Source organism: Bufo gargarizans, chromosome 1 (assembly GCF_014858855.1).
Source record: "Bufo gargarizans isolate SCDJY-AF-19 chromosome 1, ASM1485885v1, whole genome shotgun sequence".
NCBI classification, from domain to species: domain Eukaryota; kingdom Metazoa; phylum Chordata; class Amphibia; order Anura; family Bufonidae; genus Bufo; species Bufo gargarizans.
In genome coordinates, this window is record NC_058080.1 from 33,235,555 (window position 1) to 33,263,382 (window position 27,828).

Genomic DNA, 27,828 nt, shown 5'->3' on the forward strand with positions numbered 1-27,828 from the left:
TGCACACGGAACGGTGCCCGTGTATTGTGTATCCACAAAAGCGGTCTGCAATACGGCCACGGAGCGCACACGTTCGTGTGCAATAAGCCTAAGATTCATGAAGTCACTATAAACACATAATGCAAGCAAGATGCAGCGCGTCCGAGCCTCCGCTACATAGCGCACAAACATACAGCACAGCCGGTTCCTACAGCCCTGACACAGCCTTTTAAAGCTGTTGATACTTTTTGGCTGGCTAGGGTTGAGAATTTATATGCGATTATTTGTGATCAATGATAGAAAACTGTTTGATCTCTCAGGTTGGATTTTTTTCAGGCATTGTCAGTATGGCAGGACTGCTGAATGTGGCTGATCATTTGATTATATAATTCTGCCTCTAGCCTGAGCATTTTTGATGCTGCTATTGAAGTATTTTCATTAGAAGCAGCATCAGTGTGTGGCTACTAGATGTCCTCACTCAGGCTCAGCCTCCTACCTGCCACACAACCCTGAACAGCCGGATGACAGCTCTGCACAAGCAGCAGCTACCATGCTAAAGGACCTTCCGTGTTGTCATGATCATGTGATCAGTCACATGTATGGGAGGAGTCAGGCTCCGGGCAATGTCTGTGCTGGAGCCTGCTGTTGGGGGCGGGGCGGGGCCGGGCTCCTCTCTCTGTCAGTCACTCTGTGTAATATACTGCACCAGCCAAGCAGCCTCCTCGCAGTTGGCATGGCCGGCCGTGCGGCAGTCAAGGCTACCGGCCGAACGGGAATTTTCCCAGTATCCCGGTAGGCCAGTCCGGCCCTGGGCCCTATTTATGACCGCCTCACACTGCTGACCAGGCGATTAATAGTTTCTGCTTGGAGTTGCTATAGCCTGTGTGTCTTGGATCTCCTGCTTCTCCATACATCTCAAAGCTAAGTACTTGTTACCTTCGCTGTATGTTGTTATCTGGTGTGTGTTGTTTCTAGGCCTCAGGGAGACGCGGGTTCCTTCATCGGGGAAGAATCCAACTGTCTCATCCCCGCCTACCTATCCTAGGGCTCGTCTGTTTTAGCAGGGCTTTAGGTATACGGCGTATGAGTATTTCCACCATCAGGATCTGCTCATACTGGCAGGAGTTAAGGAAAGGCCTAGGGATTACTAGGAGGTCATCGTCCCTCTTCCTTAGCTTTTGAAGCCTAGATTGTCGTCTATTCGTTGTGGTGTGTATTTGGTGTTTTCCCTTACCCTTATCTGTGACAATTAATTTCTGAGCCAGCCTAATTGTATGCTATATTATTATTCATGGGACACCTTAGACGTTTGTTTTGTGTCATTAGATTACAGATATAATATTTTAAAAAAAGCAATGAATATTTAAATAAAGAGTCCAAATTATGAAAAACATTTTTTTTATCATTTTTTTCTGTTACAAAAGATTTCAAGACAAAATATTTCTAAAACCATATGTTTTTACTGTGGAAATGGACACTTTTGTATAATTTATCTACTGGCTGGGCCCACCACAAAACTGGAGCGCATTTTGGATTTTGGCAGCCTATTTTTCTATTGCTGATTCTGTGGCACCATACCACCAGAACAAGTGTTGTACAGGGACAAAACATTAGAAACTCCTTCAAGGTGACTTTTATATGTTTTAAGTTTAAGTTTTTAGTTTTTTTTTTATCATTTTTAAATCAAATTTAAAAAAAGTGTTTGAACATTTTACATAATATATATAGCTAAAAATTACCTACACTTTAAAATTTGGAAGAAAAAAAGATACGCATTTATATATTTAACACAAACAATGTCTGCTATACTATTACTATTCTCTATATTTATACTATTCTTTATTCCATTTTTTTACATTGTTATTAATTTATATTTTTAACTATTATTTTTATTATTTTTATATTTTTTTCTGAAATCTGAAAAAAGTGAAATTAGCCCTTCCGGCCACAGTCAGGGCAGCCTGCAGGCTCACAATTACTTTAACTACCAACAGGGGGCACTCTGACATCGAGAAGAGCACGCCACTGATGGCTTTTTGACTTCACACTGCGATGGATCGCTGTACACCTGCCGGGGCTCTGGGATACTTACTGTGACCGGAGATGTCTAATGACAGCACAGCCACAGAGATCTACAACCCCATGGAGCGCTGACAGATCTCAATGTGACCTGACACTTTCATACGTCGGGCTACATGTAAGAGCTTACAGCCACAACGCAAATAGTATGGCGGGAAACAAAAGGTTAATGTATGCTGGTTGGTGTTTGATACCTTTGTATTTAGTCTGTATTTGTATGGCCTGAAAAAGTCTTATATGAAAGGGGTATTCCACATAGAGAAAGTGATCCCCTTTAAGTGGAGATGTCGCTATGCTTCATATATGTCTGTAACCTGAAGCTAGAAGAAATCGGACCTGCTGGCGTCACTCTTCTATGTAATATTCGGAGAACCGCTGGTGCTGTCTCCATTTACTTCTTATGATGGTGACATCACTTTCTGTAGTCCACCCTTCTAGGTCTCCTCATCACTATTATCACATTTGTGCATTTTCTCTTTTCCATCAGGTCCCGGTATCCCGCTGCTCAGACCCGTGTCTACCTGGAAGCCGGAAAATGGCGAGACCAACAATTCACACCTGCTGCTATGACTGCGTCCCATGTTCAGAAGGAGAGATATCCCAAATAACCAGTATGTGGTAGTATGAGTTGTAGTACTTTGTTACCAGTGGTGGTGATCAGAGATGAGCGAATCAAAGTGGAATTCAATGCAAATTTCAGGAATTATTAAATTCGCACCAAATTCAAATTTCCCCATGCTTTGTGATTTTTTTCCTAAAATGGCTGCTGCACATTAGGACATGGAGCAAGGGTCTCTGGGAACAAGGGATCACCCACAATGCCATGCATGCAGCCAATCAGCAGCCAGCCAGCCCTGTGATGTCACAGCCCTAGAAATAGCCTCAGCTATCTTGGATTCTGACATTTTCCAGTGTACTTAGTGCAGGGCGAGACGTCAGCAGCAGTGATGGCCAGTTCGCAGTGTTCGCCAGCGAACACATGCGGGCTGCCATCTTAACTGACAAGTCCGGCGATGCACAGGTAAGTCCTTACCTGTGCCTGTGTCGGGAGCCGGTCTGAAACAAATGCGGTCACAGGGAGCAGGCAGTTCCGAGAACAGCACAATGAAGGCCCCCCGCTGCTGTTCTTGCAACCCCCTGCTCCCGGTGACCGCATTTATTTCAGACCGCTTTGCGCACAGGCGCAGGTAAGGACTTACCTGTGCATCGCCGGACTTGTGAGTTAAGATGGCAGCCGCATGTGTTCTCAGGTGAACACAGCGAACTGGCCATCACTGGTCAGCAGGCGCTAGGGACAGTGCTAGGAAAGACATGAAACTTATGTTTTTCTCAATAGAAGTTCAGGGGAAGAGCATTAGAAGTGTATGGAAAGGATAGGGAGGAATCATTCCACAGTATTGAAGCAGAACAGGGTTCAGTCGGGGAGGTTACAGCCCGGGGAACAGGAACAATCCTATTACACCTTGCTGCACTGACTGCGGAGCCACATTGGTGTTATACTGCTGCTTTTAGGTTTGCACTATATGATACCTCTGTAATTCCAGCAAACAGTTATTGTTATTGGGGTCTTATTAACCCTTGTGCAGTGCAGTTTTTTAATATATATATATATATATATATATATATGGTATATGTTCTAAAGCCCTTTTTGGCGTGTATTAGTCGCAAAAAATATATATTGTTTGCCGTTCACGGCCGTAGTTATATGTTCTAAAGCCTTTTTTTGGCATGTATTAGTTGGGAAAAAGAAAAGGGTTTATTAGCCGTTGTGTGGTGAAGTGAGAAAATTACAGCCCTTTTTGTCGTGTATTAATTTCCTTTTTATTTACTTATTTGATCTAACAGTATGTCAGACAGAGGAGTGACAGGCCCTGCACAGGGGAGGGGCACAGGCCTAAATGTTTTGGGCGCAGGTACAGGTCACATCAGAGTAAGGAGGCGTAGCAGCAGGGTTCCTTTTTTTTTTTTGGTGGGGGGGCTTTGAGGGGTGGGAGTGTCACGACCATGGTCATGGTCGTGACTCCTGAACCGCAGGCTGTTGCCTGCGGTTTGGTTTGGTTGTTCAACCACAGGTGAGGGCCGCTAGTTTGTTGCCTCACTTGTTGTTGCCGCGGGCAACAAATTGTTATTTTGTGTGTGGCAGTATAGCAGCCTGAGCTGGTGCTAGGCAGCTTGCTGCAATGTGCATGCGGTTGCACCTGGCAACCTGTCTTTGTTAGATGTGTCTTTTGTATGTCTGGTGTGCACAGGGTTTTAGTTATGTGTGCACTTTCTCCTTTAAGTGGCTGTCTTCCGTTCCCTGGTGTGAGAAGGGTTAATTCCCTTTTGTGTGTGTGGACACTGGGTGGTCTGTGTTGGTGTGGCTACTTGGGCCTATATAGCCTCTGATGAGAGCAGTAGTCAGAGGGGTACTTCAGCCATGGTCTGCTGGAGGCGTCCTTCTACTTTATACCATCTGCCAGTGAGGGCCACCCTTGTGGTCATAAATGTTTTATGTGATGTTTAGTTGAGGTTGTTTTTCTTTTCATATTTTATGCACCTATGGATCTGGGTTCCTGTGTGTTTGTGTGTGTGCTGTGTCCATTTATGTTTGGGTGTGGACACTAGTTTGTATTGCACGGGATCCAGTCAGTGTGTCTGTGGCAGGTAGGTGTTGAAGTTCTTTTCATCCTCCTGCCATATCCATAGGCTGTTCATATTCCTATCCCCTTGCAGCTTGGCCACTTTAGACTCCTGTTTCTCCGTGTCCAGGAGAAACGGGCTGTCTACCCAGCTCCTAGCTCAGGGATCTGCGGAGGGTGAGTAGGGATCTGAGGTTCCTGAACATGAGCCTTCCTACCTTCAAGGTCGGCTCATGTAGATAGGAGTCAGGGTCAGATTAGGGAAGCTCTAGGAGGTGACCTGCTCCCTAATTCTGTGGTCCTGGCCAAGTAGCGACCTACCATCTTCTGGCATCGCACGCTGAGGGTTCTCCCCATCCTCAGCCCTGACAGTATGACCACAATGGCTCCTCACGTGGCGTAACCTTCGGAAGAGGGTGCAGCATGCATCACCATACATTTGTGGGGTGCATGCGCGTTCTCTGGAGGGAGAACGTTTTGGGGGTTTCGCCGCTGACGGCACGGTGAGTGGCTTTTCCCCACCATTCCTTCACCGTTGTCTGTCTTGGCGTCCCCTTACTTTTATTCCTTCTCTGTTGTTTGTTTGGTGTGCGGTTGCACACCTTCGAAAGAGGGTGCAGCATGCATCGCCATCTTTCTTTGTGGTGCATGCGCGTTCTCCGGAGGGAGAGCGTTTTGGGGATCACCGTTAATGGCGCGGTTGGTGGCCTATTCCCCGCCACCTTACCTTCCATGTCCGTGTTGGTGATCCCACGTCCCTCTCCATGTTCCTCTCTCTAGTCGGCTGCTGGTAGCATTCCGTTAGTGTTCCGGCTGTGTGCTGGTTAGGAGTGTCTGCTGGCAGCGACTGGAGTGGGGACGTGAGTGGAGAGTGGACGCAGTGTCAGTGCTCTCTCCCCGGGCTGTTTCTTTGCTGGTCTCCGATTCCTGTGTGTTGCTCCGAAGCCTGGCAGTTGGCTCCTGGTTCCTGTGTGTTGCTCCAGGGGCCGGCAGCAGTCCTGGGGAGATGCGCATGTTATGACACTGATTCCCCTTATTTTCCCCTTCTCCTATCCCCTTGTTGAGTCTCTCACCAGTTTTCCTTTTTTTTTTTGGTGGGGGGGCTTTGAGGGGTGGGAGTGTCACGACCATGGTCATGACTCCTAAACCGCAGGCTGTTGCCTGCGGTTTGGTTTGGTTGTTCAACCACAGGTGAGGGCCGCTAGTTTGTTGCCTCACTTGTGGTTGCCGCGGGCAACAAATTGTTATTTTGTGTGTGGCAGTATAGCAGCCTGAGCTGGTGCTAGGCAGCTTGCTGCAATGTGCATGCGGTTGCACCTGGCAACCTGTCTTTGTTAGATGTGTCTTTTGTATGTCTGGTGTGCACAGGGTTTTAGTTATGTGTGCACTTTCTCCTTCCCTGGTGTGAGAAGGGTTAATTCCCTTTTGTGTGTGTGGACACTGGGTGGTCTGTGTTGGTGTGGCTACTTGGGCCTATATAGCCTCTGATGAGAGCAGTAGTCAGAGGGGTACTTCAGCCATGGTCTACTGGAGGCGTCCTTCTACTTTATACCATCTGCCAGTGAGGGCCACCCTTGTGGTCATAAATGTTTTATGTGATGTTTAGTTGAGGTTGTTTTCCTTTTCATATTTTATGCACCTATGGATCTGGGTTCCTGTGTGTTTGTGTGTGTGCTGTGTCCATTTATGTTTGGGTGTGGACACTAGTTTGTATTGCACGGGATCCAGTCAGTGTGTCTGTGGCAGGTAGGTGTTGAAGTTCTTTTCATCCTCCTGCCATATCCATAGGCTGTTCATATTCCTATCCTCTTGCAGCTTGGCCACTTTAGACTCCTGTTTCTCCGCGTCCAGGAGGAACGGGCTGTCTACCCAGCTCCTAGCTCAGGGATCTGCGGAGGGTGAGTAGGGATCTGAGGTTCCTGAGCATGAACCCTCCTACCTTCAAGGTCGGCTTATGTAGCTAAGAGTCAGGGTCAGATTAGGGAAGCTCTAGGAAGTGACCTGCTCCCTAATTCTGTGGTCCTGGCCAAGTAGCGACCTACCATCTTCTGGCATCACACGCTGAGGGTTCTCCCCATCCTCAGCCGTGACAAGATGTTAATGAGCCTCAGCTCTTGTCCTCCCATGAGCACATCCAGGATCAGGCACCTTCCCATTTCTAGTTTGATTACTTTCCTGTATTCCACTCTTCCAGCGGTTTTAAAAAGTACCGCTACCCGGCTACGTGGCTCGGCCGCAAGAGACCAGAAGGATGGACCATGCCTCCACTCTCTCTTTGCTTTCTCCAATAACTCCGTGGAGGTCAACCAGGTCTCTTGCAAAAATAAAATATCAGCATCAAGCTAGCTGAAAAAATCAAAGGCCACATAACAAGCCATATCTGACTTAATGCTAGCAACATTAATGCTTGCTAGAGTCAACAGGGTGAGTTCCGCCATCATAAGTGATTGAACTAGATAGCTTTCTTCTTAACCCCACTGCCACCCTCACCATCACAACTATCTGACTCCCCACTTTCTTTCTGCCTTTTCAGGCATTGGGAGACATCCATATCACAGTTCTTTGCCCACAGGATCTGACTTGACCCCCCTTCCAGAAGGTTTCCCCTCTGAAGGTCAGGTCCCGGCAACCCGCGAGGAGGCCTTCTCACCCACCGGCACTGCATCCCTCATCCCCCCCCCTTAGCCAAGCCAGCCTCGGAGGTATCACTTAGAATGCCATACCGGTTGGAGTCCTCCACAAGAGTCCTCCTTGGTATCTGGTCATGGGAGAGTGGGATGGATGGATCCCACTCAAATAGAGGCCTTCCTGCCCTCTCTCTTACTGTTTCTCTTCTTACCCTGCTTGTTCCTCCTCCTCACCAACCATTCACTGTCCTCCTCATCCACACTATCCCCACCTGAGGAGAAAGAGACAGCAGAGAGGTCAGCCTCTTCGGGATGAACTCCGGGGTTCCCATCATCATCACTGTCATCTTGGCCTCTACTGGCCGGATTCTCAACTAGGGTACCAGTTGTGAGATTAGCTGCCTCCTGCTCCCTCTGTTTGCGGCGTTGTTCCTGCCGCCTGGCCCTAGCTGCCATAATTTTTTTTACCTTATCGGAATCCTTTTTGCTTCCTCCAGTGCTGGGATCCCCGGCACCTATCCCCTCATTAGTCTGCCCAGTCCCGGCAGCAGACTCTTCACCAACCTCAGGGCCATCCTTGCGACTAGTATCTGCCTGGTTCTGAGCCTGTCCCTGGGCCTGGTTGGCAAAGGCAAGCGGACAGCGACTAAACAAGTGACCCAGGTCTCCACACAGGTTACACCTGATCCTCCGAGAGGTTGCGGCAAGATGGTCACTCCCTCCACACCTCACGCACCTCTGGGTCTTACACTGTGCACTGAAGTGTGTGGGGTCGCCGCACCTGTGGAAGACCTTTTGCTGCCCCTGGTAAAAAAACATTATCTGATCCCTCCCTATAAAGGCCGAGGAGGGGATATGGGTAACATCATGTTAAAGGTCCAGGCCCCTGACCAAATACTATGCTCGTCCAGGACCTTGGCTGGGTAGCCCACTTCACCATAGCGACTAAGCCAGGTCGCTATGTCTACACTAGAAAGAGACTCATTGCAAGTTAACACAGTCACTTTCTTCACCTTGTTCTGGCGGGTGATGGCCTGGACAGCAAAACCCTGCCACTCCAGGGTGCTCTTTGTCAGCTCATATCTGAACCAGAAGAGCTCAAGCCCCTTCTGGCCGGACAAAGCTGACATCAAAGAACTTGGTCCCGTAGGGATGGATGAGGGCATAGATGTCTTTCGCCTCAAAACCCATCTGCGGGAAAAAGCTCCACAACAGTCTTCCTGGAAGGTGTCGCTTCCGTACCTTTCCAAAACAGACAGGCCACATTGCTACGGCCCCCCAGGCTGAGGGGTGAGTCCAGACGGGCTCACCCCCCTTTTCCTCTCGGAAGGCTCTCAGCCCGTGTCTCTCCGTCCAGAAAGACAGGTCAACCGATTTACTCTCTACTTGTATGGAGGTCTCTGCACCACCCTCTTTCAAGGCCCCCAAGAGGTGCCGTTGCAAGTTACGCTTGCATCCACACTTGGTCCTGCATTACTGATTCCATTCTCCCCTTCTTTCATATCTCTTTTTGCATAGTTCACTCCACATTTCACCACATGCTTATCGCTTTTTCCCCGGGAACCACCACTCACTCCCCCTAGACTGGCCGGGTTTTCCCCACTTCTACCCTTGTGTCTGTGAAGGTTCTCATTTATCCAGGTCATGGTATATATCTGTAAAGAATAAATCAAGGCAACTGGACGTACTGTAGATTTCTTGAAAATGTTTCACTCGTTCTTCCAACTAGCTTTCTCAATCACTCAGAATTGAGAAAGCTCGTTGGAAGAACGAGTGAAACGTTTTCAAGAAATCTACAGTACGTCCAGTTGCCTTGATTTATTCTTTACAGATACACTTCTACCCTTAATCACCACTGTATTCTATACTGGCTCCATCACTTTTCCATCACTTTTTTTTTTTTATCTTTCCTTGCTATTGTCTCTCCTGACCTCTCCACCCCCTCTACCGCAGAAGGAGCCACCTTGTCCGACCTTTTCGCAACCTTGTCTGCCCTGACCTCGTCAGTCTTTACCTTGTCTGCAGCCAAACTCTCCTGCTCTGTACAACCTAGCTCCACATCAGGAGCTAGGCTGGGCTCAGCAGCGGGTTTTGAAGTGTTTAAAGGGCCATACACCAACACCTTTCTCTTCATAACTTGGGTTCTATTTTTTTTCCTTTTACTTTCTCCTCTTCAGGTATCTCCTCATTTCCAAAATAGAGCCTACCTACCGGGGATTCCAGCTACCTGATGCTTTGCAATATCAATCCACCACCAGACTCACTTTCATCCCCGGAGGCTGCTCCTAAACTCCAAGAAGGGTCCCCCTGCCCTGTCATTTTTTTCTATGGCCAGTTTCTTCTCTTCCAGGATCATTATCTCCTCCTCTAGTTTATCCAGCTTAGAGGAGAGAAATTTTTTTATTTTATTTTTTTTAACGTTTAGGCAATAAGCCCTCCTGTATAGAGTTGAGCGGACACCTGGATGTTCAGGTTAGATAAGTTCGGCCGAACTTCCCGGAAATGTTCGGGTTCGGGATCCGAACCCGATCCGAACTTCGTCCCGAACCCCATTGTAGTCAATGGGGACCCGAACTTTTCGGCACTAAAAAGGCTGTAAAACAGCCCAGGAAAGGGCTAGAGGGCTGCAAAAGGCAGCAACATGTAGGTACATCCCATGCAAACAAATGTGGATAGGGAAAAGAATAAAAATAAAATAAATAAAAATTAACCAATATCAATTGGAGAGAGGTCCCATAGCAGAGAATCTGGCTTCACGTCACCCACCACTGGAACAGTCCATTCTCAGATATTTAGGCACCGGCACCCAGGCAGAGGAGAGAGGACCCGTAACAGAGAATCTGGCTTCATGTCAGCAGAGAATCAATCTGCATGTCATAGCAGAGAATCAGGCTTCACGTCAGCCACCACTGCAACAGTCCATTGGCATATATTTAGGCCCAGCACCCAGGCAGAGGAGAGAGGTCCCGTAACAGAGAATCTATCTTCATGTCAGCAGAGAATCAGTCTGCATGTCATAGCAAAGAATCAGGCTTCACGTCACCCAACATTGGAACAGTCCATTGGCATATATTTAAGCCCAGGCACCCAGGCAGAGGAGAGAGGTCCCGTAACAGAGAATCTGGCTTCATGTCAGCAGAGAATTAATCTGCATGTCATAGCAGAGAATCAGGCTTCACGTCACCCAACATTGGAACAGTCCATTGTCATATATTTAGGCCCAGCACCCAGACAGAGGAGAGGTTCATTCAACTTTGGGTAGCCTCGCAATATAATGGTAAAATGAAAATAAAAATAGGATTGAATGAGGAAGTGCCCTGGAGTACAATAATATATGGTTAAGGGGAGGTAGTTAATGTCTAATCTACACAAGGGATGGACAGGTCCTGTGGGATCCATGCCTGGTTCATTTTTATGAACGTCAGCTTGTCCACATTGGCTGTAGACAGGCGGCTGCGTTTGTCTGTTATGACGCCCCCTGCCGTGCTGAATACACGTTCAGACAAAACGCTGGCCGCCGGGCAGGCCAGCACCTCCAAGGCATAAAAGGCTAGCTCTGGCCACGTGGACAATTTGGAGACCCAGAAGTTGAATGGGGCCGAACCATCAGTCAGTACGTGGAGGTGTGTGCACACGTACTGTTCCACCATGTTAGTGAAATGTTGCCTCCTGCTAACACGTTGCGTATCAGGTGGTGGTGCAGTTAGCTGTGGCGTGTTGACAAAACTTTTCCACATCTCTGCCATGCTAACCCTGCCCTCAGAGGAGCTGGCCGTGACACAGCTGCCTTGGCGACCTCTTGCTCCTCCTCTGCCTTGGCCTTGGGCTTCCACTTGTTCCCCTGTGACATTTGGGAATGCTCTCAGTAGCGCGTCTACCAACGTGCGCTTGTACTCGCGCATCTTCCTATCACGCTCCAGTGCAGGAAGTAAGGTGGGCACATTGTCTTTGTACCGTGGATCCAGCAGGGTGGCAACCCAGTAGTCCGCACACGTTAAAATGTGGGCAACTCTGCTGTCGTTGCGCAGGCACTGCAGCATGTAGTCGCTCATGTGTGCCAGGCTGCCCAGGGGTAAGGACAAGCTGTCCTCTGTGGGAGGCGTATCGTCATCGTCCTGCCTTTCCCCCCAGCCACGCACCAGTGATGGGCCCGAGCTGCGTTGGGTGCCACCCCGCTGTGACCATGCTTCATCCTCATCCTCCTCATCCTCGTCCTCCAGTAGTGGGCCCTGGCTGGCCACATTTGTACCTGGCCTCTGCTGTTGCAAAAAACCTCCCTCTGAGTCACTTCGAAGAGACTGGCCTGAAAGTTCTAAAAATGACCCCTTTTCCTCCTCCTCCTCCTCCTGGGCCACCTCCTCTTCCATCATCACCCTAAGTGTTTTCTCAAGGAGACATAGAAGTGGTATTGTAACGCTGATAACGGCGTCATCGCCACTGGCCATGTTGGTGGAGTACTCGAAACAGGGCACACAGGTCTCGCATGGAGGCCAAGTCATTGGTGGTGAAGTGGTGCTGTTCCGTAGTGCGACTGACCAGTGCGTGCTGCAGCTGAAACTCCTCTATGGCCTGCTGCTGCTCGCACAGTCTGTCCAGCATGTGCAAGGTGGAGTTCCACCTGGTGGGCACGTCGCATATGAGGCGGTGAGCGGGAAGGCCGAAGTTACGCTGTAGCGCAGACAGGCGAGCAGCGGCAGGATGTGAACGCCGGAAGCGCGAACAGACGGCCCGCACTTTATGCAGCAGCTCTGACATGTCGGGGTAGTTGTGAATGAACTTCTGCACCACCAAATTCAGCACATGCGCCAAGCAAGGGATGTGCGTCAAACCGGCTAGTCCCAGAGCTGCAACGAGATTTCGCCCATTATCGCACACCACCAGGCCGGGCTTGAGGCTCACCGGCAGCAACCACTCGTCGGTCTGTTGTTCTATACCCCGCCACAACGCCTGTGTGGTGTGGGGCCTGTCCCCCAAACATATGAGTTTCAGAATGGCCTGCTGACGTTTACCCCGGGCTGTGCTGAAGTTGGTGGTGAATTTGTGTGGCTGACTGGATGAGCAGGTGGAAGAAGAGGAGGAGGAAGCTGAGTAGGAGGAGGTGGCAACAGGAGGCAAAGAATGTTGCCCTGCGATCCTTGGCGGCGGAAGGACGTGCGCCAAACAGCTCTCCGCCTGGGGCCCAGCTGCCACTATATTTACCCAGTGTGCAGTTAGGGAAGTATAGCGTCCCTGGCCGTGCTTACTGGTCCACGTATCTGTGGTTAGGTGGAGCTTGCCACAGATGGCGTTGCTCAGTGCACACTTGATTTTATCGGATACTTGGTTGTGCAGGGAAGGCACGGCTCTCTTGGAGAAGTAGTGCCGGCTAGGAACAACATACTGTGGGACAGCAAGCGACATGAGCTGTTTGAAGCTGTCTGTGTCCACCAGCCTAAATGACAGCATTTCATAGGCCAGTAGTTTAGAAATGCTGGCATTCAGGGCCAGGGATCGAGGGTGGCTAGGTGGGAATTTACGCTTTCTCTCAAATGTTTGTGAGATGGAGAGCTGAACGCTGCCGTGTGACATGGTTGAGATGCTTGGTGACGGAGGTGGTGGTGTTGGTGGTACATCCCCTGTTTGCTGGGCGGCAGGTGCCAACGTTCCTCCATAGGCGGAGGAAGAGGCCGAGGCGGCAGCAGCAGAAGAGGCCGAGGCGGCAGCAGCAGAAGAGGCAGAGGCGGCAGCAGCAGAAGAGGTAGCAGGGGGAGCCTGAGTGACTTCCTTGTTTTTAAGGTGTTTACTCCACTGCAGTTCATGCTTTGCATGCAGGTGCCTGGTCATGCAGGTTGTGCTAAGGTTCAGAACGTTAATGCCTCGCTTCAGGCTCTGATGGCACAGCGTGCAAACCACTCGGGTCTTGTCGTCAGCACATTGTTTGAAGAAGTGCCATGCCAGGGAACTCCTTGAAGCTGCCTTTGGGGTGCTCGGTCCCAGATGGCGGCGGTCAGTAGCAGGCGGAGTCTCTTGGCGACCGGTGTTCTGCTTTTGCCCACTGCTCCCTCTTTTGCTACGCTGTTGGCTCGGTCTCACCACTGCCTCTTCCTCCGAACTGTGAAAGTCAGTGGCACGACCTTCATTCCATGTGGGGTCTAGGACCTCATCGTCCCCTGCATCGTCTTCCACCCAGTCTTGATCCCTGACCTCCGGTTCAGTCTGCTCACTGCAGAAAGACGCAGCAGTTGGCACCTGTGTTTCGTCATCATCAGAGACTTGCTGAGGTGGTATTCCCATGTCCTCATCATCAGGAAACATAAGTGGTTGTGCGTCAGTGCATTCTATGTCTTCCACCGCTGGGGAAGGGCTAGGTGGATGCCCTTGGGAAACCCTGCCAGCAGAGTCTTCAAACAGCATAAGAGACTGCTGCATAACTTGAGGCTCAGACAGTTTCCCTGGTATGCATGGGGGTGATGTGACAGACTGATGGGGTTGGTTTTCAGGCGCCATCTGTGCGCTTTCTGCAGAAGACTGGGTGGGAGATAATGTGAACGTGCTGGATCCACTGTCGGCCACCCAATTGACTAATGCCTGTACCTGCTCAGGCCTTACCATCCTTTGAACGGCATTGGGCCCCACCATATATCGCTGTAAATACTGGCGGCTACTGGGACCTGAGGTAGTTGGTACACTAGGACGTGTGGATGTGGCAGAACGGCCACGTCCTCTCACAGCACCAGAGGGTCCACTAACACCACCACGACCATGTCCGCGTCCGCGTCCCTTACTAGATGTTTTCCTCATTGTTATCGTTCACCACAACAACAAAAATATTATTTGGCCCAATGTATTGAATTCAAATTCAGGCCTTTTTTTACAGACACCTAACACTATCTGGCATCTATTTAGGTACCGTATTACACTAATACAGGCACAGCAGTAACCACAGATTTAGCTGACTATGAATTTGAGGCGTAGTTTTTAGGCGCTGGGTGACAGGTATATATTTTACGGACAGAATTAGACTGGGATATGCACAGTAGCGTGTGTGTGAAGTTATTGAGAATGACCCTATCAGCACCTTGAATCTAATATACCCTTTTAGGGATAGATTTCAAATAGCTCTGATACAGCAGAAACCACTAAATTAGGAAATTGCTAAATTGGGAATTGTATTTCAACCCAGAACAAAAAATGTGCTTTGACAGACACTAAATAACTTGACCAGCCACACCAGTAACCACAGATTTAGATGGATGTAAATTTGAGGCTTATTATTTAGGCGCTGGGTGACAGGTATAGGTTTACTGACAGAATTAGACTTGGAAATGCACAGTAGCGGGTGTGTGAAGTTATTCAGAATGACCCTATCAGCACCTTGAATCTAATATACCCTTTTAGGGATAAATTTAAAGTAGGCCTGATACAGCAGAAACCACTAAATTAGGAAATTGCTAAATTGGGAATTGTATTTCAACCCAGAACAAAAACTGTGCTTTGACGGACACTAAATAACTTGACCAGCCACAGCGGTAACGACAGATTTAGCTGGATATAAACTTGAGGCCTAGTATTTAGGCGCTGGGTGACAGGTATGCGTTTACTGACAGAATTAGACTGGGATATGGCCAAAAAATAACCACACTATTGATAGTTAAATGCACTTGGTGTGACAGCTTGACCAACCACACTACTGAGGGTTAAATGCACTTGGTGACAGGCGCAGCTTGCCCCTGATGTAGTATATGGCCAAAAAATAAACAGACTATTGCTGGTTAAATGCACTTGGTGTGACAGCTTCACCCTGATGTAGGCTTTAGCCAAAAAACAACCACACCATTGATGGTTAAATGCACTTGGTGGCAGCTTGTGCTGGCGCAACACAAGACACAAAATGGCCGCCGATCACCCCAGAAAAAATTGACTGAAAAACGCTCTGGGCAGCCTAAAAACAGTGAGCAATTCAATAGCAGCAGTTCAATCATCCACAGCTGTAGATCGATCTCTGAATGAAGTCTTTTTGAGGAGTTAATCACTGCCTAATCTCGCCCTAACGTCGCAGCTGCAACCTCTACCTACGCTAATCACAGCAGAGTGACGGGCGGCGCTATGTGACTCCAGCTTAAATAGAGGCTGGGTCACATGGTGCTCTGGCCAATCACAGCCATGCCAATAGTAGGCATGGCTGTGACGGCCTCTTGGGGCAAGTAGTATGACGCTTGTTGATTGGCTGCTTTGCAGCCTTTCAAAAAGCGCCAAGAAAGCGACGAACACCGAACCCGAACCCAGACTTTTACGAAAATGTCCGGGTTCGGGTCCGTGTCACGGACACCCCAAAATTCGGTACGAACCCGAACTATACAGTTCGGGTTCGCTCATCCCTACTCCTGTAGCTTAATATGTTTGTGTTCCAATTACATTTTTCTCAAGTCTTTTTTAATTTCATCATATAGCTTTAGATAAAAAACAACTCCGGAAGCAAAAAAGTTCTGCAGTATCTGTGGGGCCTTGCACACTCCAGTTGTGGATCACCTTGGTCACATCCACACCAGCCCCACCTAGGTGAGACAAACCAGACTTTCCAGGGCGAGATATACTTGCTTCACTGACCCCAGAAATCACATTCCTAGACACCTTTACCGGCATCTTTGCCATCTGTTTGTCCATTGACACTTTAGGGCCAACCACCCTCTGCGCTGCTTGTTCAGCAGCCAAACCTTTTTTAACCGTGCCCACCACTTGTTCAGCAGTGGACATTTTTACATTACAGGGCTTAACCCAGGGGCGGATTAAGTGCATGATAGGCCCGGGGCTGTCTAACCAACTTGCCCCCCCCCCTCTCCATTTTAGTTTAGTTTTTGTTTGTATGAAGAGGCTGCGGTGCTTCATGAGCGCCACAGTCTCTTCTTAGGCCATATGAAATCTTCAGACAAAGAAAAATACCCCAAATTGGGTCCTAAACGGAAAAATGTGGTTGTCAAATTTAAAATACATATAATTATAATAAAAAAGACATGGAGGAGAATACAGCACCACATACCTCTTACATCCAATAACATCTCCTGTCATGTAGACCTTCTCTTTCCTCTTCTCCGTTTGACCTCCATGACAAATTCTTTTAGCCGCATCTCGTCTCTCGTCTTTTCCATCAACCTCCTCATCCTGGTGTCCCCACAGTGTCATCCTGCTGCCACTCCCAATACTGTGCCCGTTTTGCTCCCCCATGTCCAAGGTACTATACTGCTTAAAAAATAGTGACCCCAGGGGCGGAGCCTGACCGCTGAGCGTGATGGAGGTCTGAGACAGAGCTCCTGCCGTCTAGACCCGTGCTTTTCCACATAAAGACACCCAGAAGCTTTTAAATATGGTCAAGATCGGGAGAGACAAACCCAGAGACCACCAGGCTACCCCTAAACATAAAAAGGGGCAGACGGAGATGGACCACTTTATAAGAAAGAAGCTGGCACTTTCACCAGCGCGTCTAAGCAAAATGGCCGCAGCCCTCGATACCGGACTCAGAGGAGGAGGACGGAGAGGAATGTGTGGGGGCCGATGGAGGAGGTGAGGAAGCGGACGCCCTGCAGCCTGACGATAATAACACCATCCTAACAAGATCTTTTCTTAAAGACTCATTGGCGCAGGCAATGGCGCCGCTACTGAAGGAGGTGAGAGACATGAGGGAAGACGTAAAATCCCTAGGCCACAGAGTCGAATCCCTGGAAGGGAACCAGAGCTTGCTGACTGTCAGAGCATCGGCTGTCTCCAATCTCCTGGACGTTCAATCTAAGTCGATCAACAATGCTTTATTGCTAATAGAAGACCAGGAGAATCGGAGCAGAAGAAAAAATATACGATTTAAAGGACTGCCTGAAACAGTGGAAACCGCTGAGTTACAATACACTGCAGAACAGTTCTTTGTTGAAATACTAGGGGCAGACAAAGCTCAGGATATAACCATTGAAAGAATACACAGGTCCCTGCGCCCTGTCCCTAAGAAAGACGAACCGCCGCGTGACGTCATCTGCGGCCTACTAAGTTTTAGAAGCACGGCAGCTCTACTCCAAGTGATGCGGGAAAGAAAGGAGCTACGTTACGAAGGTGCAAAGGTCTCCTTATATCAAGACATTGCTCCGTCTACACTCTTCAAAAGGAGACTCTTGAAGCCTTTAACTGATTATCTGCGGGATCAAAAAATCTTATACAGATGGCTTTTCCCCTTCGGACTCACATTCAGCAAAGATGGCAGACGCTGCAAGATCCGAACCCCGTCAGATCTACCAGAGATGTGGGAACACCTTGGAACGGATCCGATACCAGTGGACTCCTGGTTGCCCTTGGATAGCTCCGCTAAACGACTGCCTCCACTCCCACGTGTGGAACCGTGGTCGACCCCTGCGAGGAACAAAAACTCCAGATCTAGCAGAAGATGAGAAGCGATCCGGTTCCCAGAAGGAACATCCATGCTTCCAGATGACTACCAAGAACTGATATGCTGCTTCTAAACTGTGAAGACGTCTCACCCATATGCTTCGGATCTTCCTATTCGATCAAGAAGTCATAAGTCATATGGTTCTTGCACCTTAGTCCTATTTTGCACTCTTCTTTTTCCTTTCTTTATAACTATCTCTTCCCCTGTCCCCCCCTCCCTTCTCACTTTAAGGGATTTCACGTACCTTTTTCTTTTTCTTTTATCCTCTCCCCTTCCCCGTATATCTTAATCCTCCCTGACCTTAACTATTGTCTGTTCTTCATTTCCTATTATGTTTCAGTTATTATCATCCTTTATTGATATCTCTTATTTTGCTATAGAGTTATCTCATTCCAGTATTGGTTAGCTATATGATTGTGTACGTATTTTGCATCCGCTGGTTGCAGTATGTATTAGCATCAATAGCAATGCACACATTGGTGTCTTTACATAAGTGTATGTCTATACAAGGAGGGCATATGTAAAGATTTTCAAGTTAAAGAGTTATTTTGACCACTGGCTGTTCAATATCTTAGCTGGTATCCATATAGATCATTCAGATAGGCTATTACTGTACCACCATTAAGAAGCCAACCTTACCCTTTCATCCATCTGTTCCCCTTCCCCTTTCCCACCACTACCCCCCTTCTCATTCCTCCTCCCTTCCACTCAGACTATTGTAAACCTTCAATGGTGTGATCTATAAACTCTGGATACCTGTACTCTGGAGTATATAAGTTGAAATCTTGCCCTCCTTCCCACTCAGCATGGGTCTACGGTGCCAGATCAGGAATCACCTTTGATTCTCTGTCCCCGTATACCTCTTCTGCATGAGGAAGGGCGAACAATTTCTTGGACGCTTTCTTATATGTAGAAAAAAAAGGTCCTCCTTAGAACCAGATTCAAGTATACTCTCCTTAGGACCTACAAATGTTGTTGAGTCAGAATTAACTGACCTTTTTGATGTTCTTTTTGTTTATAATTTATAACAGGCTGTTCTCAGGAGATCTAGCTCAAAAGACTACCTACCTCCCCAAATATCAAAACCATGGCGACCATAAATACATCCTCCTTCTACGTTAGAGGATTCAACACACCTCAGAAGAGATCTCAGGTACTTTCTCTCCTAAGGAAGAGCAAATCAGACATTTGCTTTCTTCAGGAGACCCACTTAAAATCCGGAAGGATACCTAACTTACCACATACACATTACAACAAATGGTTCCACTCCACATACAAAAAAGCAGCAAGAGGAGTTAGCATAGAGATAGCTAAACACATTCCCTTTGAACCTATCTTGACACTCTCGGATACGGGGGGAAGATACGTTTTTGTCAAAGGTAAGATCGGCCACAACTTAGTGTCCCTAGCAAGTGTTTACGCCCCGAATAAAAATCAATACTCATGGCTTAGGGATACACTTGACAAATATCAGACTTTTGCAGAGGGTTTGCAGCTGATAGGTGGAGATCTAAACATTTCCCTTAACCCAATATTGGACACTTCTAAAGGATTATCAGCGGTGTCACAAAAAACACTGGGTAACACTCAAAAACTGTTGACCAAATATCATTTGATCGATACATGGAGAACCCTTAATGCCTCCACTAAAGATTACTCCTACTTCTCGCAAGTTCACCAATCTTTCCAAAGAATAGATTATATATTTATCTCGAATAATCACCTAAACTTCCTTAAAAAAGCTGACATAGGATCTATAACTGTTTCAGACCATGCACCAGTCTCGGCCTGCATATCCTATCCCTCCCTTCCAGTGAGGGAGTGGACCTGGAGGCTTAATGAGACTCTGCTTGACTCAGATCGCTCTGTAGCTGATATCTCTAAAAAACTAACTCTATACTTCCAAGATAATAAACCTTCAGATACCTCCCAGACCATAGTTTGGGAAGCACATAAAGCCTTCGTTAGAGGAGAACTTATAGCGTTAGGTACAAAAATTAAGAAGGATCGGCAGAAAATGCTTAATTCACTACTTACACAAATAGCGGCTCTGGAGTCTATTCAGAAACAGTCAAAAGCGAGAATTATGCAAGGTGATTTAATTGCGCTGAGACACAAACTAAAGGAACTGCTTAACATCAGATGTGCCAAAGCATATCAATATGCACAATTCAAATACTATGCACATGGCGACAGAGGTAGTAAACTAACGTCCCATTTAATTAAAAAGCGAAAAGATGCCCAATTCATAAAAAGCATTAAGACCCACTCAGGCACTTTAACTAATGTTACAAAGGATATAGCTGCTGAATTTAGCCATTTTTATGGCCAATTATATAATCTCTCCTCCGACAGGCAGACAGATGCAAATCATCAGAAAATTGACGAATTTCTCTCCAAACTCAACCTACCTACTATCTCCAAAGAGGATAGCCTATCCTTACTAGCTCCTGTAACTACAGATGAAATCTCTGTCATCATCAAATCCCTCCCACATGGGAAAGCCCCAGGACCAGACGGGCTCCCCGCTGGATATTATAAAAAATTTCTACCGGTTTTGCTCACCCATGTTACAGCCTGGTGCCAGGCCCTGATGTTGGGCGCTTCCCCCCCAAAACAAACTCTGGCGGCTATTATTACGGTAATAGCTAAAGAAGGCAAAAATGAAACAGAATGTGGTAGTTACAGGCCTATTTCTCTCCTCAACCTAGACGTGAAGATATGGGCAAAGATTTTAGCAAACAGATTAAATAAAATTGTCCCAAAAATAATTCATCCAGACCAAGCCGGATTTGTGTCAGGTAGAGAAGGTAATTTCCATTCCTGTAGAGTCCTACACGCGATCAAGTTAGCAAAGGACAAGAGGAGACCTCTCATCCTTCTCAGCACGGATGCCGAGAAGAAATTTGACCGCGTTAATTGGTTATATATGCAAAGAGCCTTACACAGATTCGAAATACCATCTCCCTTTGTCAATGCAGTTATGTCCTTATATCAACTTCCAAGTGCTAGAGTGAGGGTTAATGGCATACTGTCTAATCCCTTTAACATAAGTAACGGCACACGCCAAGGCTGCCCATTGTCCCCCACTCTCTTCATCATCACTATGGAAACCCTCTTGCAGGCGATAAGAGATAACTCAATGATAAAGGGGTTAAAAACCAACCAAACAGAACATAAATGTGCCGCTTTCGCGGATGATCTCCTGCTCCTGATCACAAACCCAATTCAGGCTTTTCCACCGCTAATGACACTATTTGAACAATTCGGCACTTTATCAAATTTTAAAATTAATTACTCCAAATCTGAAGCGCTCAACATCTCGGTTCCAACACCCCAAATACAGAGTCTGAAATCTTCTTACCCTTTCACATGGCAACAGGAGAAAATTAAATACCTAGGTATTTTCTTAACAAATACACCGTCCAGCCTATATTCCATGAACTTCGTCCCCTTACTGAAAAGTATCAGAGATCAACTAAACTCACTATCTCTCCCTTTTATATCTTGGCTAGGCAGAAAGAACCTACTGCAAACATACATTATGCCTAAACTATTATACCTCCTCCAAATGATACCCATCCACCTCCCGCAATCCTTTTTTAATACTGTTAGATCTATATTTTTATCTTTCCTCTGGAAAGGGAAAAAGCCACGATTGGCTTATGACAAATTAAGCAGAGCCCGCATACATGGCGGCATGGGCCTCCCTGATGTCCAGACCTACTACAAAGCGATCCAATTGAAAAGATGGCTACAGCTCTGCATACCACACTTAAGAATATTGGGTTCAGACATTGAGCTGGTCTCTCTGACTAATCGTCAACAAGCGGGCTTATGGGGCATTGGGAAACCTTCTCCCGCTATAGAGGGATTGACCAAAGGGATTTACGCAGTGTTTAACACCCTATCCAAATGTACGAGCTTACTCTCAGATCCCCCAAGACTGTTACCCTCGACATTAAGCTCATACTTGATCTATCCCAACATCCCCAACCCCCCAGACTTTTGGAACTTATTTAAAGACTTAAATATAGAGGAACTACTGTCTCAGACAAACACAAGTGCTGCAATTAACACATTTTGTGCCCTTCGCTTGAGACAGAACCATTTTTTAGACTTAGAGATATTTAAAGACACATGTTCTAAATTACAAGATAAATATAAAACAATTAAAGAAAGTACCTGGTTCGAAAAACTAACACGAGGACGAACAACAACTAAACATGCGGTTTCTGATATTTATAGAAACTTATTGAGCTTACAGAAAACTAGCAAACCCGCATACATCACCCAATGGGAGAGAGAGCTTGGGACAACATTCAATGCAGCGGAGATTGATCAAATACATCTCAGATCCCATGGATTTTCCAGATGCGTAAAAATTCAGGAACATTCCTATAAAACAATGGTCAGATGGTATAATGATCCCAGCAAACTTCATGCTATGGGCCCTTCAAGCACAAATACATGTTGGAGATGCAGCGGAGATACAGGCACCCTAGGTCATATTTTTTGGTTCTGCCCGTTAATTTCCAGTTACTGGTCCGCTATTGAAACAAAAATAAATCAAATATGTGGTACCTCTCTCCAGCTTACTCCTGTCTCGGTACTACTATGGTTACCTTCTAAGGGTTGGTCTCCTAAACCTTTTGACCTTCCCACCTGGTTTATTCAAACAGCTAGGACCCTTATCCCACTACATTGGCTCAATGCAGTCCCCCCCACTGTCTCCCAATGGGAAATAAAGGTAAATCGAATATACCTAATGGAAGAACTTAGTAGTTGGGCAAACAGATCTCATTCCAAATTTTTACAACTATGGAAACCATGGATTGAATACAAGAAAACATAAAGTGAAAAAGACGCCTTTCCCACCCTTAGTCTTTTCACTTGAGCTAGATCTTGGCATTCGATGATTAACACTCCTGAGAACATCCTGCGTTCTACTCGTTCTATTTGTTCTATCTGTTCCACATGGAGGACAGCATTTTCCTCCATGAGTTACCTTGTTGTCTCACCTACGTCAAATCACACCAGACTGTCGTTGGGTATAAACACAAAGCTTGAGTTGTTATTGGTCTGATTATGTCAGCAAGAGTATTGTGTACTACTTTTACCGTTGTACTATCCCAATTCATATGCTTCGTTGTGAGAATGTTTTTTGCAATCAAATGCATTGTTTATATCTATATATATGCAAAAGTGTATCTGTAACTTTACGCTTCCCTATAAGACCGGATAATGTGCACTTATTCTCTTTGTGAAGAAAAACAATAAAAAGATATTTGATAAAAAAATAGTGACCCCAGTAGACATAATTGGAGTCATTTATCAAACTGGTGTAAAGTAGAACTGGATTTCCAAAAGAGCTGTCAAATATGAAAGGTGGAATCTGATTGGTTGCTATGGGCAACTAAGACAGTTCTGCGTTACACCAGTCTGATAAATGACCCCAAATGTTCCTATAGTGTCCACAGCAGCTATAATGTCCCCTAGAGTGCCCCGAGTAATAATACCACCCTCTATTGTGCTCCAGGCAATAATCCCTGTATAGTGTCCCCAGAAATAATAGAATTGCCCCTACAGTGCCTCCCCAATAGCAACACCCCCGTATAGTACTTTCCACCACACTGCCCCCACATAGTAATCCCCCATAGTAATTTGCCCCCACACAGTAATTTCCTCTACATAGTAATTTCCCCCACACTGCCCCTACATAGTAATTTCCCCCACATAGCAATTTCCCCACACTGTCCCCACATAGAAATTACCCCACACTGCCCCCACATAGCAATTTCCCCCACACTGCCCCCACATAGTAATTTCCCCCACATAGCAATTTCCACCACACTGCCCCCACACAATAGTTTCCCCCACACTGCCCCCACATAGTAATTTCCACCACACTGCCCCCACACTGTCCCCACATATAAATTACCCCACACTGCCCCCCACATAGCAATTACCCCACACTGCCCCCACACAATAGTTTCCCCCACATAGTAATTTGTCCCCACATAGCAATTTCCCCACACTGTCCCCACATAGCAAATACCCCACACAATGGTTTCCACCACACTGCCCCCATATAGTAATTTGCCCCCACATAGTAGTCCCTCCCATAATAATTTGCCCACGCACTCCTCCCACATAGTAATTTGCCCACACACTCCCCCCACATAGTAATTTGCCCCCACACTGCCCCATATAGTAATTTTCCCCCACATAGTAGTCCCTCCCATAAAAATGTGCCCCCACATAGTAATTTGCCCCCACGTAGTAGTCCCTCCCATTATAATTTGCCCCCACGTAGTAGTCCCTCCCATAATAATTTGCCCCCACATAGTAGTCCCTCCCATAATAATTTGCCCCCACATAGTAGTCCCTCCCATAATAATTTAGCCCCACACAGCCCCCACATTCCCCCTCCCATGTACTCGAGATCTCTTCCCTAATATGTCCTCCTCTGTGTTTCGTCCCCCACATGTCCCCCAAAGTAGGCACATGAAATAAATAAAAAAAATAAAATAAAATACTATAAGGGAAAAATACTCACCTGTCACCTATGTCCAAGGCCAGGCACTTGCTCGCAGACGAAGGTGGGATGAGGCAGGCGTGCACACGTCAATGTGCTGTGTCCTGGCACAGGCGCGTGATGACGCACACCTGCGCCGGTGTTCTGCCAGATTAACATACTTTAGCCAAATGCGCTTGCGCAGCGCGCACACCCCCTCCTCCAGCTGATTCCAACGCGTCCACGTGACTTCCGGTGCAGCTACATCACTTCCGGGAATAGACTTTTGTCCGGGTATAGAAAAGTGCCAGAACACCGGGAATTCACTACCGCATAGGCCTCAGGCCTACTAGGCCTGAAGCCTATGGCGGTGATAGGCGACGGGACAGGGAGCTATGCGCTCCCGTGCCCCGCCGCAGTATGTGGGCGTTCGGGGCGGCGTTTGGCCCCCCAGCGGTGCTGGGCCCAGGGCTGCCGACCCGAACGTCCCTATTGTAATCCGTCACTGGCTTAACCACATGGACGCCGGCCTGGTCAAGGGTCGAGTCCAAGCTCCTGACCTTTCTAATTTTTCCCTGGGAGTCGGGTTTCCGGGCCTCTCCTTCCCACTGCGCTCCTCTCTGGGGCACTTGATTGCAAAACGTTCGTAAAGGTCCCATGTCGCTTACCTCCTCCTGGCTGCGACACTATCACATACACCACAGGTGCAGGCATATCCTGTGTCAGATCCATTGCGAATCCTTCCATCGCTGTGCCACTGTTGCGGCCGCACAATATTGAACGCCGGAAGGCCGCAGCCCGGGTGTCCATACAGGGAGAGAACACCACCCCCTGGGAAAAGGGCAGCGCTCCCCCCGGCAAACACCGTTGGCCTCCCAGCCCTGTCTCCAAGTGCTGCAGTCCTCCTGTAGATTTTACCTTCCAGGACCTGCGATGATGTCACACTGGTCAGCTGACAGGAAGTGATGCAAAGAATACCCAAACTTGGCACTGTAGGTCACTGGATGACTGGGGTTAAAATTTATAAAAAGTGGGTGGAGTCTACAACGGCTAGGGTATGCCCCCATTGTCTGAAAAGTGAAGGTCCCACCACTGGGATCCACACCTATATTGAGAACAGAGCAGGGAGCGCTGTGGCAAGAGGACCCCAGATTTCTCAGGGTCATCCACTACCAAGCGCTAATCCCCACCTCTCCCATAAAAGTGAATGGGAGCATGCCGCGCATGCGTGGCCCACTTTAAGGTTTGGGAATCGCTTATTAAAGCGCAAGCAACTTACTTCACTATAGGTCGAAGAAATGTGGAAAGTTTGGCATATGCATCCCCAAAACTGTAGGAGGAGTAGCGTATAGAAAAAAAAGGGGGGGGGGGCGGAGAAGAATAATAACTAGATGGTGTCGTTTGGCTTGAAATCTGATTAGCTGTTTGTGGCTCCACCCACTTTTTAAAATTTGAACCCAAGTCACACAATGAATGACTGTGCCAAATTTGAGGACCCTGCCATTAACAGTCAAAGAGCGGCAGTAATTTAAATTTTCCCATATAAAACAAATGGCTGAAATGTGATTGGCTGTTAAAGGCTATTTTCGGCTATTTTTGGTGGCCCCATAGAAATGAATGGAGGGCGGCTGCGGGGCTCCGTTCTCAAAATAGGTGCGGGTCCCAGCGGTCCTAGCGATATGCCCCCATTGGCTGAGATGAGAAAACCCCCTTAAAGTGTTAGTCACTGGGCGACTGTGGTTCACAATTAGGAAAAAAAGGGGCGGGGCAACAACGGCCAATCAGATTTCAGCCAGTGACCTTAATGAAAAGCAGATAATCTGCTGCTATTATCAGTTTAAATGCCAAGTGTCCCAAACTTAGCACAATTACTCACTGGGTGACTGCAGTCAAAATTTTGGAAAAGTGGGTGGAGCCTAAAACATCCAATCAGATTTCACCTATTGACTTCAATGTCAAACTTTCAAATGCTTCCATTCTCACAGTTTTAAAGCCAGAGGCCAATCACATTTCAGTAATTTGTTTTATATAGGAAAATATAAATTGCCCCCGCTCTTAGACTGTTAATGGCAGGGTCCTCAAATTTGGCACAGTCAGTCATTGGGTGACTTGGGTTAAAATTTTAATAAACCAGGTTAAACAGACTTTGCTTATATCTCTACCATTTTTAAGCCAACATCCTGTGGTTTCTTCAGAAACGACACCTTCTAGTTGTATTTGCTATTTGAGTAATTTTGGTTTTCTAATATAACGTTAATAAGAGTCACTAAACAACCATCGCAGGCATATTATGTGGATGATGTAATAAACCGTGCTGTTTACCATCGCTACTACTGTGTATGAGATGGGGAGATAGATATAAGATGTTATGACGTTTTCCTACAGATTCTGACAGCTGCATTAAATGCCAAAGTGATGAATGGCCTAATGAGAAGAGAGACCGATGCCGGCCCAAAGGAGTGGAATTCATCTCTTACCAGAACGACACCATTGCTTCTGTCTTCTCCTGTGTCTCGGTCTTCGGATGTCTTGTGACCGGCTTCATATTTGGAATATTCATTTCCCATCGAGACACTCCTATTGTTAAAGCCAATAACAGGAACCTGAGTTATCTCCTCCTGGTCTCCATCATCCTCAGCTTCCTCTCTGTCTTCTTGTTTCTGGGTCGTCCCAATGATGTGACTTGTAGATTACGTGAAACCAGTTTTGGAATCTTCTTCTCAGTAGCCGTCTCTTCACTTCTCGCCAAGACTGTGATGGTTTGTGTTGCTTTTAAGTCCACCAAGCCTGGAAGCCCTTGGAGAAAATGGCTCAGTGTGAAACTACCATACACCATAGTGTCATTGTGTTCATCCTTTCAAGCTGTAATCTGTATTATCTGGTTGTCTATTTCTCCTCCATTCCAGGACCTGGACACTGACTCTTATCCTGGGAAGATCATCATTCAGTGTAATGAAGGCTCCGATATCTGGTTCTACTCCATGTTGGGTTATCTGGGGCTCCTGGCAGCTGTGAGCCTTGTTCTGGCTTTCATGGTGAGGACATTGCCGGACAGTTTTAATGAGGCCAAGTACATCACCTTCAGCATGCTGGTGTTCTGCAGCGTCTGGATCTCCATGATCCCGGCTTATCTGAGCACCAGGGGAAAGAACATGGTGGCTGTGGAGATATTTGCAGTCATGGCTTCCAGTGCTGGACTTTTAGGTTGTGTGTTTTTCCCAAAATGTTTTATTATTTTGTTTACATCTGAAATGAACAGAAAAGCTGACCTGCTGGGGAAAAGAAATAACTGACGGCAAAATGGTCACCCTGATAATAGTGATTAACTCTGAAAGAACAACTTGTAGATATCATCTTATACTAGAAAGAAATGAAAACATATAATTAGATTCCAATCATTACATTGTCTCAGCAGTGCATTTATTAGGAGGAGAAGGAGAGGACCTCCCCATGTCTACCTGCTGATATGTAGAATATACACAGGCATTACTGCTCCTTGCTATAGCTAATGAATTCATACATCTGACATGGTGTCAAAGACATCGGACCAAAAATATCAGTCCCTTGAGGTTACGGGGGCTTTGTAATTGTCTTTCTGTG

General features: G+C 47.0%; 1 protein-coding gene across 2 annotated transcripts; it reads left to right on the top strand.

Annotated features, from left to right (window-relative positions):
- The first annotated feature begins 708 nt into the window (after positions 1-708).
- On the top strand, positions 709-27,828 carry LOC122924495 (vomeronasal type-2 receptor 26-like). Of its 2 annotated transcripts, XM_044275685.1 has the most exons (4): positions 709-1,606; positions 1,974-2,176; positions 2,546-2,669; positions 26,614-27,828. In XM_044275685.1, the coding sequence occupies exons 2-4, from the start codon at positions 2,090-2,092 to the stop codon at positions 27,519-27,521; spliced, it is 1,119 nt and encodes a 372-aa protein (XP_044131620.1). In that variant the 5' UTR covers positions 709-1,606; positions 1,974-2,089; the 3' UTR covers positions 27,522-27,828. The 2 variants fall into 2 exon arrangements, with proteins under 2 accessions (XP_044131620.1, XP_044131706.1); XM_044275771.1 differs by lacking the exon at positions 709-1,606 and having other exon boundaries at positions 1,935-2,176.